Genomic DNA, 17,580 nt, shown 5'->3' with positions numbered 1-17,580 from the left:
GTTCTCACTCCCTCTCCCCAGAGAACACTTGAGTGATTTTCCTATCAGTCAGCAGTGGGCCTTGAGGGTGGGCAAGGGCCGGGGGTGCTGAGGAATCAGGGCAGAGTGTCCTGAGGTGGGGGAAAGGCACAGAGGGAGGGTAGGAAGGCACTGTGCCCAGATGCCCCTGAGAGCTGCCTTCCTGGCTCTGGTCCTGAGTGCCTGTACATGGAGGGCTGGGGTTGCAGTTGTGAAGGTCTCAGATACCAATGTCTTTGAAAACTCTCTCCCAAAGATGGTCTTTCTTTTACAAATTGAAGTTTGAAGACCTGAAGATGAGAAGTCAGCATCTTCTATTTGATTCTCATCCTCCCTTCGCCACCCTCCCCAGACCCACACATACACACAGGAGACAAACAGGACCCAGAGGAGACTGAGAAACCTGTCTGTGAGGCCTCCTGGAGGCCTGGCCTAGGCTATCCGTGGCTGCAAGATGCCCTCTGTGAGCCCAAGGGGACCCTTTCCAGAGGACAACATCACTGGGGTAGTGGATTCCAGTCAGACAGACAAGTTTGGCAAATTTGGAGGAGCCTACGTGGTCTGAAGTCATGTGCGATAGATCTAGAAGTGAAACAGGAGAGTTCCCTAGCCACCCCTTCTCAGGACGTGTGACAGGGGTGTGGCTCATCTGTTCAGCTGCTGTGCCCTCAAACCCGTGATGGGAGGGGGAGCACACAGACTGGCAGGTGCAGGAACCCAGGCAAGATGCTACCCACGGTAGGATCTAGTAGTGGGTGCCTGTGACTCTCAAAGCCCCCATGGGCAGGGTACAGTGTTCTTTTAGCTCTGCCATCCACAGACAGCTTAAGTGTTAACCAGCTCAGTGACTCTTGGTACTCGCATTCTTGTCTGGCCTCCAGGAAGAATCAGGTCACATATGGTCTTGAAGGATGGTGAATGTGGAGATTTTATTGGGTGATGGAGGTAGCTGTCAGTGGAATGGATGGGGAACTGGAAAGGGGATGGAGTGGGAAGATGATCTTCCCCCCTGGAGTTCGGTTGTCCCACGGATGAACAATTGTCTGACCATCCCCAGCCAAACTCCTCTCAACGTTCAGATGCTCCTTCTCCTCTCTCCTTCTCTGCCGTGTCATTCTTCTCCTCCTCTGCTCTTCTGTTCATGTGCTCATCTGCTCGTGGACCCTGGGGTTGGAGGTTTATATGGGTACAGGATATGGGGACATGACAGGCCAAAAGGCAACATTTGGGTGTGAAAACAAGAATGCCTGTTCCCATTTAGGGCTGCAGGTTTCCAGGCGTGGGGGTGGGGCTTTGCCAGGAAACCACCCTCTTCTACCCAGTATTTCCCTGTCTCCTGTCTGTATCAGAAAGAGCCATCTGGAGACTAAGGCAGAGTCTAGGGCAATCCCTGAGCAGAAAAGCGGCATGCACTTTGTCAGGTTCCTGGGCGTGGGCGTGCTGGGAGCAGGCACAGGGAGGGTGCATAGCATCCCCTTCCTTAGGCTCCAGAACACACCCAGAGAGCTGGTATTTCCATTCCTAAAGAAGCGTAAGCGTTATATTCAATGTGTGGTCTTAGAAAACATTGTTTGCAGGTTAGGAGGAAATTCCTAAAAATATAACTGGGATATTGGTAGCCCTCAGTGAACTCAACTTTCATAAGAAAATGGCTTTATGCTAAGACTAATCATGTGTGCCTATAAGAGTTAGAAAATCAGACATTTCTTTTTTTTTCATGTCCCCCTAAAATTCAGAAAATAAGACTTCATACTGTATGATCTGTAATGTTTCTGCTAGAGAAATCAGGAAATCCCATGAAGACATGAAAAAGACAAAAAGAGGAGATAGGGAAGATTCTGGAATAATCTACTCCATCCTCCTCTGCAATTCTGGCTGATGAAACAAGCAGGCATTTTATGGGTGATTGACCTTGTGTGTTCCTAAGGCAGAGGGAGTGCCTTTGAAAACTCAGCTCGAGTTTATAGTGCATCCCCACCCAGGGAGGCTGAGATTTCACTCTCTAATCATCGTAGAACCCAAGGAGCCAGGGGTTAAAATGAGCCAGGGGAAGGGCCTGTAATTGCCTAAAATATTTTTTAAAGTCTTTTTTCCTGCATCCCATGCTAGATCTATGGAGGCCCCGATTTCCACTCTCCCAGAATAGCCCAATTGTGTACCCAGAGATCACCTGAGAACCCCATGCAGGTGTCCAGCACTGGAAATGAGCTAGCAATTCGATTCAAGACTGACTTATCTATAAACGGGAGAGGCTTCAATGCTTCATGGCAAGCAGTCCCTGGAGGTGAGTGAAAAAAGGAGGTTTCCTAAAGTACTTAAGCTAAGCCTTTGTTAAATTTTGTGAAATGCTTGGGAACACGTATGAAGGCTATGCCCTGATTGATAAGTTAGTGACGTCCCAAAGGGAAGCCTACTGAGACCTGACATGTGCACTTCCCTAAAATACGTGATAAAGTTTAACTTCCTAAGGGTCACCGCATATGTGAAAACAAGAATGCAAGTGTGTAAGTCCATGGTGAGAGCGGAACTAGAGTGATAGGCCAGACCCACTCTCCAAGGGCTCGTACCTCTTAACCAGCCTCCATACCTCATGTCATAGTACAGACCTTTGGATTCTTGGCAAATATCAAACTTGCAAACATTGAATTCGTGAATCCCGAGGAATTACTGTGTGTTCTATGGTGACTTTCTGCCCAAGATTTTAGGTAGTCTAAATAAATTACCTGTTGTGTATTTTTAAACTATAATAACAAACTATGGCACGAAATATTTTAATAGATGTTAGCATATACAACTACTAGAGAGAGCCACATTTGCAGAAGGCTTACTGTGTACCAGGCACTTTTCTAAATATTTTATGAGGATCTCCTTTAGTCTTTACAACCACCCTATGAGGGAATTCCATTTCATATCCTCATCTCACCAGTGTGGACACCAAAGCTTAGAGAGGTCAGTGACTTGCCCGAAGTTCCACAGCTAGAAAATGTCAAAGCACATATGTGATCCCAGGCTCCCTTATGGCTACACTTCTTCAACAGTACCATAACCAAGGTAATATAAGAGCTCTCCCCTAAAGTTAATTATGTAGGAATTTAAATACACACACACACACACACACACACACACACACACACACACACACACACACACACAGTGTTTAGATTACCCCTAAATCATTCTCCATTATTAGAAAATGGTGCCAAATTTTTCCATTATTGGTTTATATTATCATAAATCCAAGAAATGGTGGGTCATAGAGAAGACATTGCAGTAAAAGGTATCTGATAACATCAAAGGAATTTTTAAAGACCTAAGTAACTGTACTATATCCAGAATATTAAATTTTTAAAGGGTAGATATTAAATTATTTTTAAATGCATGCACTACTAGATTATCACAATTCTTGGAAGGAAACATATTATTCTTCCAGTATGCTATATTTTTAGAGGACAATGAAGAAGCGGTGTTCCATGGCTTTGTGAAAACGTGATTTCATTTGTGTTTCCTTTTAGTTATTTTTAAAAATAACTTTTGGCATCTGTATTTAAAGTGTTTGAAGTATTTTTCTTAGTATCATCCATGTCATTCCTTCTTATTCTGTTGGGATAAATGACTTAATGTGGATATCAAGTTCTTCAGCATTTTTAGCATAGACTAACCAAAATTGATAGTCAAGCAAAGTAGGTATTGATCTGTACAACCAGGTAATGGATGATTGTAATGCATCCATGATTCCTCTCACGAAATAATTGTGTTCTGCACTTCCAGGTTGTGGTGGGATTTTCCAGGCTCCCAGTGGAGAGATTCATTCTCCAAATTACCCCAGTCCTTACAGGAGCAACACAGACTGTGCTTGGGTTATTCGGGTTGACAGAAATCACCGTGTTCTCTTGAACTTCACTGACTTTGATCTTGAACCACAGGACTCTTGTATTATGGTAAGTGACGTAAATTTCAAGCATTGTCTCCAGTCAAACCTGGGTCAAAACACTGCCATATAAGCATATTTAGTGAATGTATTACTTACGGGTGTTTTTAACGTCAAATCATAGGAAACCAAAGTATTAGCAACTTAAAATATAAGGACATTTATGTTTTATCTAAAAACAAATCAGGAAGTAGATAATTTCAGGGTTTGTTTAGCAAGTCAGTTTCTGCTCTACCATGATTAGCATGTTGACTTTTCATTGTATGAAAGTATGAAGAGTATGAAGAAGTCATGGTCAAAAAATGGCTGCAGTGGTTTTTATCTGAATGTCCGACCTGAGTCTACCTCTGAAAAAAGGAAGAAGGAATAGTGTTAACTATTTCTGTTTTGTATGTGTTTCTTTTAATAAGGAAAGCAAATTTGCCACAAAAGCCCCCGATATATCATTAGCCAGAACTGACTACAAAAGAGATCCAGAAAGTATCATGGAATAGATTTATCATAAATGTTTTAGATCAATTATTATTAAGCCTCTGGGATTTTCACAGGATTCTGCTTCTCTTGAGACCAGGATATCTTGATTTGCTGCTTGAACGAATCCATGTTCTGATAGAACAAGTTGGGAGACGGGAGTGTAGGAGAAGGAATATGGCTATGAATTGGGCAGATAACAAAAAAAGTTTCTGCTACTGAGATGGGAGAATTTCCTTGACTCCTGCACAGGACTTGCAAAGCGGGTGGCTTATTTGCTTGGCTGCTTAGCTGAATTCAGGAGGGAGCACACAAACAGATGAATGCAGGAACCGGGGTGAACGAACCCTGGAACTGGCTGGTCCCTCCTCTCTGGTGGGAGCAGGCTCTGTGCATGGCCTGTACAGCGTCCAAACACGTTACAATGCTCTTTTAGCTCTGCCGTCTCGGAGAGGGTGTCTGCGACCCCCAGAGCCCCAAAGGGCATGTGTTACAATCAGTGCTCTTTTAGCATTTGCTGTCCATGGACAGCCAAGTGTTAACCAGTTCAGTGGAGGGTCAGGGTGACAGCCTTTTACACCCTGACCTCTTGGTACCCGAGTTCTTGTCCGGTGTCCAGGAAGAATCAGGTCACATGAACAAATTGAAGGGTGGTGAATGTGGAGAGCTTTATTAAGACGTAGAAGTGGCTCTCTGCAGTAAGGGGAGCTTGAAAGGGGTTGGAGGAAGTGGGTTGCAGGAAGATAATCTTCCCCTGGAGTCTAGCCTTCCTTGGCTGAACTCCTCTCTGACCATAGTCTCCGATGTCCAGCTCCTTCTTCTCCTCTTGACATTCAGACACTTCTGTCTTCTCTGTTGTGTGTGTGTGTGTGTGTGTGTGTGTGTCTGCTGAGTCTGGGGCTTGGTGTTCTTATGGGCACCAGATGGGGGCAGGGAAAACCAAAAGGCAACATTTGGGTGGGAAAATAGGGATTGGTTTTCACTTTGAGCGGCAGATCCAGGCTTAAGGGTGGAGCACTCATCAGGGACCTCAACCTCTTCTACCAAGCATTTTCCTGCCTCCTGTCCCATCACTACTACCAACACTTTTAAGGCATTCCTACCAGAAACTAATGCTTTATGCTTAATATAAGAGTGAATGAAGTTTTATTTTGAAGGTTTCTTTTTTCTTTCTGTTTTTAAATTTTTTGGCTACCTGATTTTCTTTTGTTATTATTATTATTATACTTTAAGTTCTGGGACACATGTGTAGAACCTGCAGGTTTGTTACATAGGTATACACATGCCATGGTGGTTTGCTGCACTCATCAACCTGTCATCTGCATAAGGTATTTCTCCTAATGCTATTCCTCCCTTAGCCCCCCACCCACCAACAGGCCCTGGTGTGTGATGTTCCTCTCCCTGTGTCTGTGTGTTCTCATTATTCATCTCCCACTTATGAGTGAGAATATGTGGTATTTGGTTTTTTGTTCCTGTGTTAGTTTGCTAAGAATGATGGTTTCCAGCTTCATCCATGTCCCTGTAAAATACATGAACTCATCCTTTTTTATGGCTGCATAGTATTCCATGGTGTATATGTGCCACATTTTCTTTATCCAGTCTATCATTGATGGGCATTTGGGTTGGTTCCAAGTCTTTGCTATTGTGAATAATGCTGCAGTAAACATACGTGTGCATCTGTCTTCATAGTAGAATGATTTATAATCCTTTGGGTTTATACCCAGTAATGGGATTGCTGGGTCAAATGGTACTTCTGGTTCTAGATCCTTGAGGAATTGCCACACTGTCTTCCACAATGGTTGAACTAATTTACACTCCCACCAACAGTGTAAAAACGTTCCTATTTCTCCACATCCTTGCCAGCATCTGTTGTTTCCTGACTTTTTAATGATCACCATTCTAACTGGCGTGAGATGGTATCTCATTGTGGTTTTGATTTGCATTTCTCTAAGGACCAATGATGGTGAGCTTTTTTTTCAAGTGTTCGTTGGCTGCATAAATGTCTTCTTTTGAGAAGTGTCTGTTCATATGCTTTGCCCACTTTTTGATGAGGTTGTTAGTTTTTTTCTTGTGAATTTGTTTAAGTTCCTTGCAGATTCTGGATATTAGCCCTTTGTCAGATGGATAGATTACAAAATTTTTCTCCCATTCTGTAGATTGTCTATTCACTCTGATGATAGTTTCTTTTGCTATGCTGAAGCTCTTTAGTTTAATTAGATCCCATTTGTCAATTCTGGCTTTTGTTGCCATTGCTCTTGGTGTTTAAGTCATGAAGTCTTTGCCCATGCCTATGTCCTGAATGGTATTTCCTAGGTTTTCTTCTAGAGTTTTTATGATTTTAGGTCTTACATTTAAGTCTTTAATCCATCTTGAGTTAATTTTTGTATAAGGTGTAAGGAAGGGGTCCAGTTTCATTTTTCTGCATATGGCTTGCCAGTTTTCCCAACACCATTTATTAAATAGGGAATCCTTTCCCCATTTCTTGTTTTTGTCAGGTTTGTCAAAGATCATATAGTTGTAGATGTGTGGTGTTATTTCTGAGGCCTCTCTTCTGTTCCACTGGTCTGTGTATCTGTTTTGGTATCAGTACCATGCTGTTTTGGTTACTGTAGACTTATAGTATAGTTTGAAGTCAGGTAATGTGATGTCTCCAGCTTTGTTCTTTTTGCTTAGGATTGTCTTGGCTGTACAGGCTCTTTTTTGGTTCCACATGAAATTTAGAGTTTTTTTTCCCCTAATTTTGTGAAGAAAGTCAATGGTAGCTTGATGGGTAGAGTATAGCATTGAATCTATAAATTACTTTGGGCAGTATGGCCATTTTCATGATACTGATTCTTCCTATCCATGAGCGTGGAATGTTTTTCCATTTGTTTGTGTTCTCTCTTATTTCCTTGAGCAGTGGTTTATAGTTCTCCTTGAAGAGGTCCTTCACATCCCTTGCAAGTTGGATTCCTAGGTACTTTATTCTCTTTGTAGCAATTGTAAATGGGAGTTCACTCATGATTTGGCTCTCTGTCTATTACTGGTGTATAGGAGTGCTTGTGATTTTTGCACATTGATTTTGTATCCTGAGACTTTGCTGAAGTTACTTCTCAGCTTAAGAAGATTTTGGACTGAGACGATGGCATTTTCTAAATATACAATCATGTCATCTACAAGCAGAGACAATTTGACTTCCTCTCTTTCTATTTGAATACGCTTTATTTCTTTCTCTTGCCTGATTTCTCTGACCAGAACTTCCAATACTATGTTGAATAGCAGTGGTGAGAAAGGGCATCCTTGTCTTGTTCCAGGCTACCTGATTTTCTAACAAAAAGTTTTTCATCTTTCATTTGTATATATCAACATTTCATTCAAATACAAACCAGATTCTCTTCATTACTGGATCTTTCTATTTTAACTTCTTGATCGTTTCCTACACAAGTTCCAACTGGCTAGTTTCTTTCAAATTTAACTGAAGAAAACTCAAAGGTTGTTTTATGTTTTTCCAAGTAGTCCATTTTAGTGGTATGATTTCATATTTTATAAGATTAGGTTATTAATGAAAGTTAAGTTTATTTGTCACTGTATATTAACCATCCAAATGAGTCTTCAAAGTCTAAGTTGGCTAAGCATCATGAAGACTGAAGGTGTAGAACATCCACCTACTCTCCTGACAAAGACCATTTCGAAATTTTGGATGACATTTACAAACATCTTTCTAAAAGTAGCCAGTGGTTCATAAGGTAGTGTGAAGTTTCTGAGTGAATATCTGAGAGAGGTGTGAGTCCAGTCTTTGGGACCATTTTTGCCTGCAGGGCCTTTACTGATCCACAAAGGTTTAGCAGCTCTTCTGAGAGCCTCTCAGGACAAAGAGGACCAAAGTTTGAGTCCAGAGCTTTGTTAGGGTGGCAGTCTTGGTAAGCCATTCATGTCTTAGGTAAAATGAAAGGAAAACAGCCTTCACTGAGACTGCGTTCAATGTTTGAGTTACCTGAGTGAATCCCCAAACTCTGAAGCCATGAAATAATGAGAGTGAATCTTGTATTTCTTTTGCATCTAGGCTCTGGACATCCAGCAAACACAATTTAAAATCTTCTTCAAAGAGAGATATTAGCATTCTGGACATCATTTCTACCTATAATTTTTCATGTGTAATAGCCGATGAAATAAGAGAGTTCCCTGACCTCCCTTGCAGGACATGCAACAGGGGTGTGTGTCGTCTGTTCAGCTGCTGCATGTTCAAACCCCTTATGGGCAGGGGAGCATGCAGACAGGAGTGCAGGAGCCAGGGCGAGTGCTTTTGGACTCCAAGCTCCATGGTAGCATCTAGGGGTGGGTGCCTACAACTTCCAAAGCCCTAGTGGGCATGCTACAGTGCTCTTTTAGCTCTGCCATCCTCAGATGGCTTAAGTGTTAACCAGCTCAGCGTCCTCTTGGTAGCCGGCTTCTTGTTTGGTGTCCATGAAGAATCAGGTCACACATGGACTTGAAGGATAGTGAATGCAGGGGTTTTATTGGATGATGGAGATGGCTCCCAGTGGGATGGATGAGGAGCAGGAAAGGGGGTGAAATGGGACGATGATCCTCCCCCTGGAGTTCACTGTGCCACGGCTGAGTGCTTGTTTGGCTGAGCCTGGCTGCACTCCTCTCAATGTTCAGATGCTCCTTCTCTTCTCTCTTTCTCTGCTGTACTGCTCTTCTGCTCCTCTGCTCTTCTCCTTATCTGCTCATCTGCTTGTCTACTTGTGAGGCCTGGGTTTAGGGGTTTATATGAGTAGAGGATACGGGGGTGTGGCAGGCCAAAAGGCAAAATTTGGGCATGGAAACAGGAATTCCTGTTCCCATTTAGGGCCATGGGTTTCCAGGCTTGAGAGTGGGGCCTTTGCTGGGAAACTGCCCTCTTCTACCCAGTATTTCCTTGTATCCTGTGTGTATCACCAACACACTATCAAAGATAGTCATGTACATGAGGGGACAATATAATAAAAATGAGATGTGATATGAGTAAGAGACAATAGAAACAAATCCACTAATATGCCAGGTACTAAAGTTACCTGGCACACTTGCTAAACAACTGTGATTACTCAACTTATGGAAATAAAAGTGAAACTGAGAACTTTCAGTAAGGAACTGCATACTATACAAAGTGACACTGCAATATGAAGAAGAACCAACTACAAATTTGAGAACTGATAAGTACCATAGCTAAAATTAAGACCTCAGCAGAAGGCTTTTTGGGGGGATTAGACAGAGATGAAGAGAGAAATAGTGACTAGAGAGAAATAGTGAACTGGAAGATAAGTCAAGAATCTACTCAGAAAAAAGTGTGGATGAATAAAGGATGAAAAATATATGAGAGGTTAAGACACATAGAGGACACTCAGAAAATGTATAACACACACTTAATTGGAGTCTCACAAGGAAAAGTGAGATATATGGAACAGAAGCAAACTTTGAAGAGCTACTTACTAAAATTTTTCCCAAACTGGTGGAAGTCATCATTAAAAAAAAAAAAAAAATTAGAATCTCAAGGAACCCAAACAGCAAAGCAGGATAAATAGAATGACATACTTTTCTAAAAAAATAAAAAATTAAATAACAAAGATAAAGAAAAAATGTTACAGTCAGCTAGAGGAGTAGGTAGGTGGGGAACAGATTGCTTCTTAGAAAGTAGAGACTAAATGCTGACTTTGCAACCAGCATTGGAAGCAAAAAAAAAAATTTTTTAAAGGCAATAGAGTGATATACTCAGTTTAAAGAAAAAAAAGAAACTACCAGCCAGGAACTCTATGCTCTCCTAAAATTTCTTTAAGAATGAAGGTGAGGCTGTGTATGGCAGATCACGCCTGTAAACTCAACCCTTTGGGAGCATGAAGCAAGAGGATCAGTTGAGCCTCGGAGTTTGAGACCAGCCTGGGCAATGTAGTGAGACCTTGTCTATACAAAAGAGTTTTTTAAAATTAGCCAAGCATGGTGGCACACACCTGTAGTCCCAGCTGCTTGGGAGGCTGAGGTGAAAGGATCACTTGAAGGTGGAAGGCAGGAGTTGCAGTGAGCACAGATCTTGCCACTGCACTTCAGCCTAGGCAACAAGCAAGACCCTGTCTGTTAAAAAAAAAAAAAAAAAAAAAAAAAGGGAGAATAAAAGTGAAATAAATATTGAAGCAAAAGAAGGGTCTGGCCCAGGCGCAGTGGCTCACACCTGTAATCCCAGCACTTTGGGAGGCAGAGGCAGGCAGATCATGAGGTCAGGAGGTCGAGACCATCCTGGCCAACATGGTGAGACCCCATCTCTACTAAAAATACAAAAATTAGCTGGGTGTGGTGGTGCGTGCCTGTAATCCCAGCTACTCAGAAGGCTGAGGCATGAGAATCACTTGAACCCAGGAGGCAGAGGTTGCAGTGAGCCGATATTGCGCCACTGCACTCCAGCCTGGCGACACAGCAAGACTCTGTCTCAAAAAAAAAAGAGGATCTTTAAGAGAAGTTTGAATGGGCCAGAGACAAAACTACTCATAGTTTTGACTATGGTGGGTATTGCTCTACCACTTGCTTCCTGCCTCATCTGCATGGTGTTCTTTTCTCTGATACAGTGCATAACCCATGGAATTTAACATAGAAAGTGTGTAACCAAACCAACGCCTAGGTCAAAGCATGCCAGCGGGGCTTGGTTTTTCCCTCTTGTGATCATGAGGCAGGTTTTCCACCTACATGGGACACGAACACACAGAGGAGGTTTTCTATGAACACTGCTATATTTCAGCATGCAGCTGGGCTTGGCTTAACAAAGCACAGCAGGAGGAAACAGACAGCAGGAAGTGAAACCTCAAATGTGATCTGGTCTGAGGCATGGAGATGGAAAATAAACTCAAAACTAAGTGCCAAGAGGAGTTTGGGCTGGTAGATAAGGCAAAATATAAAATGTAATAGTTCAAACAAGTTGTCAGAATCATATAAGTATGAAGTACAGTTGACTCTTGAACAATGCTGGGATTAGGGTCGTTGGTCCCCCGCTCCCCTGCCGTGCAGTAAAAAATCTACATACAACTTTCAAGTCCCCCAAACCCCCAAAACTTAACTACTAATACCTATGGTGGACAGAAGGCTTACCATTAACATAAACAGTCAATGAACAGATATTTTATATGTCTTATATATGACATACTGTATTCTTACAACAGAGTAAGCTAGAGAAAATAAAACATTATCAAGAAAATTGTAAAGAAGATAAAATATATTTACTATTTATTAAGCAGAAGTTGATCATCATAAAGGTCTTCATCCTCATCGTCTTCACATTGAGTGGGCTAGAGAGGAAGAGGGAGGGGCCGCTGGTCTTGCTGTCTCAGAGGAGGCAGAGACGGAAGAAAATCTGTGTTTAAGTGGACCCAGGCAGTTCAAACCTGTGTCGTTCCAGGGTTAACTATAGTTGGAAAATCCCAGCCAGTGGGCTGAAGAAACATTAGAAGCAAATACCTCTAAGCACCCAGGCAAGACATTAAAATAAAAAGTGAGCTACACCGATAGTGTGAGTCAGCATAGTGCCTCAGCTAAGAAATCCAGCTCTGATATAGGCTGGATCTGGGGTTGAGCCTGGACTTTGTGATTTTCTAACAGTGTTCTTTGGAAGAAAGTTAATCTTTCAGCTTCAGTTTCCTTAATGGAAATGGGGATAATAAGAGGACCTGGGTCAGATTTATTGTTAGGTATTTGAGATAATATAGATGACCTGCTTGCTGTCACATGGGAAGTTCTCCACTTGTGCTAGCCATTATGATCTGCTGCTAATGAGTGTTTTGGGGGAGGTTAATTCAATGAGGACTGGAAGAAGAGGCAGCATGGAATACTAGGAGCAGAAATGCACTTAGAATTCAGAGTCAGACATGAATGCCTGTGTTCATCACAGCACTGTCCACAATAGCAAAGACATGTAATCAACTTAGATGCTCATCAATGGTGGATGGGATAACAAAAACGTGGTACATATACGCCAGGGAATACGACACAGCCACAAAAATGAATAAGATCATGTCCTTTTCAGCAACATGGATAGATCTGGAGGCCATAATCCTAAGTGAAGTAACACAGGAACAGAAAACTAAATACTGCATGTTCTCACTTAGAAGTGGGAGCTAAACACTGAGTACCTATGGACACAAAGAAGGGAACAACAGGCACACTTGAGGTTGGAAGCTGGGAGGAGGGAGAGGATTGAAAACTACCTATGACATTCTTTGCTTATTACCTGGGTGACAAAAGAGTCTGTACACCAAACCCCCATGACGGCAATTTACCTGTATAGCAAACCTGCACATGGACCCTTGAACCTAAAATGAAAGTGTTTTTAAAAAAGAAGTCAGGGTCAGGACTTGCCATCTGTAATTCTGGGCCTCAGGCTTTTAAGTAGAAGAGCCTACTTTTGAATCTTTCTCATAGTAGAGCACCTAAGATTTAGCATGCCTTGGACTCAGTGCTGTGGAATCATTGTGAAAATGGCCGGTATGACTCATTTGGGCCTGGAAGCTAGGGAAGCTTTCACGCTGGAGGTGACATTTAAGTGGCAGAGGCTGACCAGTAGAAATGCAGCAGTGAGGCCAGGAGGGGAGGCTGCAAGGGAAGGATAGGGTAATGGTACACACACATTTGGGAATAAAAAAGGAGAATGTTGTCCCTGGAGTGTGAACAAATGCTGGGGAGCATGTGGAGACCAACGGGCTCCAGAAGACATCTGAGTTCTCTTCTGCTCCAGTTAAGAACTTGACATTTTCCTATAGGTAGTGTGGAGTCCGTGAAAATTTTCTGTAAAATGGGAATAACATACTCAGAGCTGTATTTTATAATGACAACAGGCAGCAGTGTGTAAAGAATGGGTTGGCAGAGAAGAAGAAAGATGGTAGCACATCTGTTTGGGAAGCAATGGAAAAAGCTTGGATCAGAGGTGATAAGGTCTCATAGTAGGCAGTGGTCTTGGGACACATGGAGAGCACAGGGACACGTGGAGAACTGTCATGGTGGCCATCACTAGACTTAGAGGCTAATTACATGGTAGTGGGTGGGGCTGGTGATAGAGATGGGGGAGGGGGGGCTCTTTGCTTGAAGAATGAGTGAATGGCCAGGAGTGATGGCTCATACCTGTAACTCCAGCACTTTGGGAGGCCAAGACAGGAGGATTGTTTGAGCTCAGGAGTTTGACACCAGCCTGGACCCCATCTCTGCAAAAAATGAAAAAATAATTAGCCAGGCAAAGTGGCATATACCTGTATTCCCAGTGACTCGGGAGGCTGAGGTGGAAGGATGGCTTGAGTATGGGAGGTCAAGGCTGCAGTGAGCTGTGATCACACCACTGCACTCCAGCTTGGGTGACAGCACGACCCTGTTTCAAAAAAAATAAATAAATAAATGGGTGAATGATGAGGCCATTAACTGGATAAAGGGAGTAGATGATAGTGAGTTTGACTTGTAAACTTTTGGGTTTAAATATTATATAGTTTGACATAAGAGTTCAGTGCTTGGGATAGAATCTGAGCTGGACATATACATTTGAGGATGATTTCTGTATATTTGGGTGGTTATTAAAGTTGTGGGAATAGGTATGATCACTTTTAGGAGTATTTTATCAAGAGAAAGGGGCCAAGCCAACGCTTGGGGAAAGACTGCCACGTAAGGGGCGGATGAAGGATCAGAGGAGAGGAGGCTGAGGAGGTGCGCTGAGTGCTCGGCAGAGAACCAGAAGACAATGGTAGCATTCAAACCACGAGGGAAGCTGAATTTCAAGAGTAGGTGATCAAAGGTATCAAATCCCATGCAGGATACCAACGAGCGTAAGGATTGCAACAAAGCCCCTGAATTCTGTCTTTAATAACCTGCAAAGAGCAGGATTGGGGTGGGTGGTGGTAGAAGACTCAAGGTCACAGTGGTTAGGAGGTGTAGGAGTTTCTGAGCTTTTCCTCAGAGTTACGGAAATGAGTAGCATAAGGAGAAAATGGGCAGTAACCAATGGGTTAATCAAAATCAGTGGAGAGTTGGTTTTTTAAAAAGCTAATGGAGAAATTTAAGGTGTGTCAAGAGGGACGGGTGCTGGTGGAAAAAGAGCAGCTGAATGTAAGAGCCAGGCGAACAATAGAGAAAATCATGTTTTCAGGACAGAGACACCAAGAAGTGCCAGATTGGTTCTATTAATTTCATATTTTTTAGAACAAGAAATTGAAACACATGGCTTAGCACAAGATCTTTCTGATTTATAAATTCATTATGTTAAAAATTGCATAAATTGTATACAAACTAAGTCTTTTTTTCTTGGATGATTTATAAATCAACTTTACAAGAAGATAGGGAAGTTTTAAAAAGAAAACAATACTGTCTAGGTAAGTTGGGGTGGAGATCTGCTGTATATTTGCCAAATGGAACCACTTAAGGGGACAGGAGGTCTGCAGAGGTTTGGAACCAGACCAGGCAATGCCCTGGCAAGGCTGGAAGCTTGGCTTGCAGTTATAGTTAGTTGTCCAGGGATTCATGAAGGCCGGCATTGAAGCACCAGCCCTGTATCTTTATAGCCAGACGGACACTGGATGTGAAATGGACCCCAAAGTCCAATATCTTACATAATATCTCTGCAGTCTCAGTTCATACAAAGCCAATCATTCATTTTGGAGACATAAAAGTTAATGTCCTGGTCCTGTTGCTTACACAGAGTTATTACCAAAGAGAAAAATATTCAGTCGCCAGTGATGCTATCAGATAATGTTGGGGTTCAGGAGATTTTTAATAGAGCTCAAGTGTGCTCTTTAAATACCGATGAAAATTATGCTGGAATAGGACCAGCCATCCTGTTTTTTCTAAACTTCTATAACAATTTGGGTTGTTAGAAGAAGAAATAGTAATTTAGCTGTATGTTAAATGTGATTTAACATATGGTTAACTGTCATAAACATATAGATACATACAATGTTAAGGTCAGAAGAAGAAAGCTTAGAGTTCGTTTGCTGTTGTCTCCTAATTTTTTAAAAAAGACATTGAGGTAGAGTTGGGGCAGTGCAAAAAATAAAAATAAAAATAAATTTAAAAAATTAAAAAGATACTGAGATCCAGAAATGTCAGGTTCAAGGTTAGGTAGAAATTAACAGCAGGATCAGCACCAAAACCAAAGCCTTATGCTTCCTACGAGGTGAATAAGTATTTTGATAAAATATAAAAATTGCAGTTATGTACAGGAAACTGGATGGCAGACTGGAAAAATAGAGGGAGAAAATAAACTTAGGGTCAGGCTGGAGCTACTTTGACTTTTTTTTTTTTTTTTTTTTTTTTTTTTTTTGAGATGGAGTTTCACTCTTGTTGCCCAGGCTGTAGTGCAAAGACACCATCTCAGCTCACTGCAACCTCTACCTCCCAGGTTCAAGCAATTCTCCTGCCTCAGCCTCCCAAGTAGCTGGGATTACAGGCGTGTGCCACCATGCCCGGCTAATTTTTTGTGTTTTTAGTAGAGACAGGGTTTTACCATGTTGGCCAGGCTGGTTTTGAACTTCTGACCTCAGGTGATCCACCCGCCTCAGCCTCCGATTACAGGCGTGAATGCTGGGATTACAGGTGTGAGCCACTGTGCCCAGCCCACTTCGACTTCTGTACCCAATGAACCCAGCCTTCATTCGTCAATATAAGGAAAAGTGTTAAGAATTCAAATATGAAATGGAAAGTGTCCTTGCTTTGAAGTCAGGAGGTCAGGGTTTCCTTCATTACTTTGCTCTTTGGTGCCCAATATGTACCAGACACTGCCAGGTACTCGTTTCTGGACATGGCACCACCCCTCACTCTTTTCATGGCTTGGGGTTCTTAGTTTGCTTATTTATAAAATTAGGTGGCTGGGGAACACAAGCAGAAAGAAGAAAACTAAGGAGGAGGATTCAGTTAGGAGTTGCATTTGTGGGTAAGAAATGGAGGACAAGATGGCGGATGAAATGGCCACTAAGGGCCCAGTGACGTCAGTGGTGGTTTCATCCTCAAAGTTGAAGTCAGCCTCAGGCAGCCACTAGGTTTCACATGACCTCTGGGCCACAAGACTATCCCCACACTCTTCTGGGAATACAATAGAAAGCTCTTCTTAGAGTAGGCCTAGTCCCCATGGGTTCCAAATGGAGGCAAGCTAAGCCCACAGGTAACAGGCTTGGTGTTGTGGAAACAAAGGCAAAATTCACCAAGTAGAAGAAACAAATGAACATTTCAAAATGGAACAGTAGACTGGGCACGGTGGCTCAGGCCTGTAATCCCAACACTTTTGGGAGGCCGAGGCGGGCGGATCACGATGTCAAGACATCGAGACCATCCTGGCCAACATGGTGAAACCCTGTCTCTACTAAAAATACAAAAATTAGCTGAGCATGATGGCAGGCACCTGTAGTCTCAGCTACTCGGGAGGCTAAGGCAGGAGAATCACTTGAACCCAGGAGGCGGAGGTTGCAGTGAGCCGAGATCGTGCCACTGCACTCCAGCTTGGCGACAGAACAAGACTCAGTCTAAAAAAAAAAAAAAAGTGGAACAGTAATACACAGCCTCCATCCTCTTTCATAGAGCCCACAGCAGTAGTCTTTAGATCTCCAAAGCACCAATCTTTTTGATGCATGAATTGTTAACAGATGCATGACTGAATAAATGAATTTTTGTCATCTCTACTCCTGCAATGATCCATGCTTTGGTGGAAAATCTCAGAGGACGCCATCGGGAACGTGCTGTACTGAGTTCACTCCTTGGCATGGTTATTGATATACAATCTTCTTGTTGTGAGCCACATGAGGACTTAGATAGCATCACAAAAGTGCGTTTTCTAGAATTGCATGCTGCTATGATGAAAAAAGGGAAAAACTGAACTTGTTGACTTCTCTTGAAATGGTAATGGCGTCGTGGGGAGCTAATCAGGAAGCTGGACTTGCAGGCAGGTTTCAACACATTTGGTAATGTATTTGCACTTTCTGTTCAGTCACCTTCGAGTGTCTGGTGTAATTAACCTTGGGCTCTCCTCAATGACACATCAGGAGTATTTCTTGCTAAGGAAGCTGTGGGACCCATTGGCTGGGGATGGCCTTGTCTGGTCAGCACGCAAGTGGCTTCATTACGTTTCCTTTCACGAAGGCTGAGTGTTAAAGTGACCTCCGAGTGACAGTTTAATTGCTTAATTAGAGCCTTTCTTCTAA

At 42.6% G+C, this 17,580-nt stretch overlaps 1 protein-coding gene across 1 annotated transcript in view; it reads left to right on the top strand.

Moving 5' to 3' along the window:
- The window catches only part of CUBN (cubilin), a 315,954-nt gene that overhangs the window by 148,930 nt on the left and 149,444 nt on the right, over positions 1-17,580 (top strand). The window contains exons 30-31 of the mRNA XM_050805391.1: positions 2,128-2,302; positions 3,787-3,956. Coding sequence (XP_050661348.1) covers positions 2,128-2,302; positions 3,787-3,956 — 345 coding nt within the window. The remainder of the gene's footprint in view (positions 1-2,127; positions 2,303-3,786; positions 3,957-17,580) is intronic.

Source organism: Macaca thibetana, chromosome 9, assembly GCF_024542745.1.
Source record: "Macaca thibetana thibetana isolate TM-01 chromosome 9, ASM2454274v1, whole genome shotgun sequence".
NCBI classification, from domain to species: domain Eukaryota; kingdom Metazoa; phylum Chordata; class Mammalia; order Primates; family Cercopithecidae; genus Macaca; species Macaca thibetana.
Note: the sequence above shows the minus strand (reverse complement) of the source record. Positions and strands in the feature narration are given on the sequence as shown.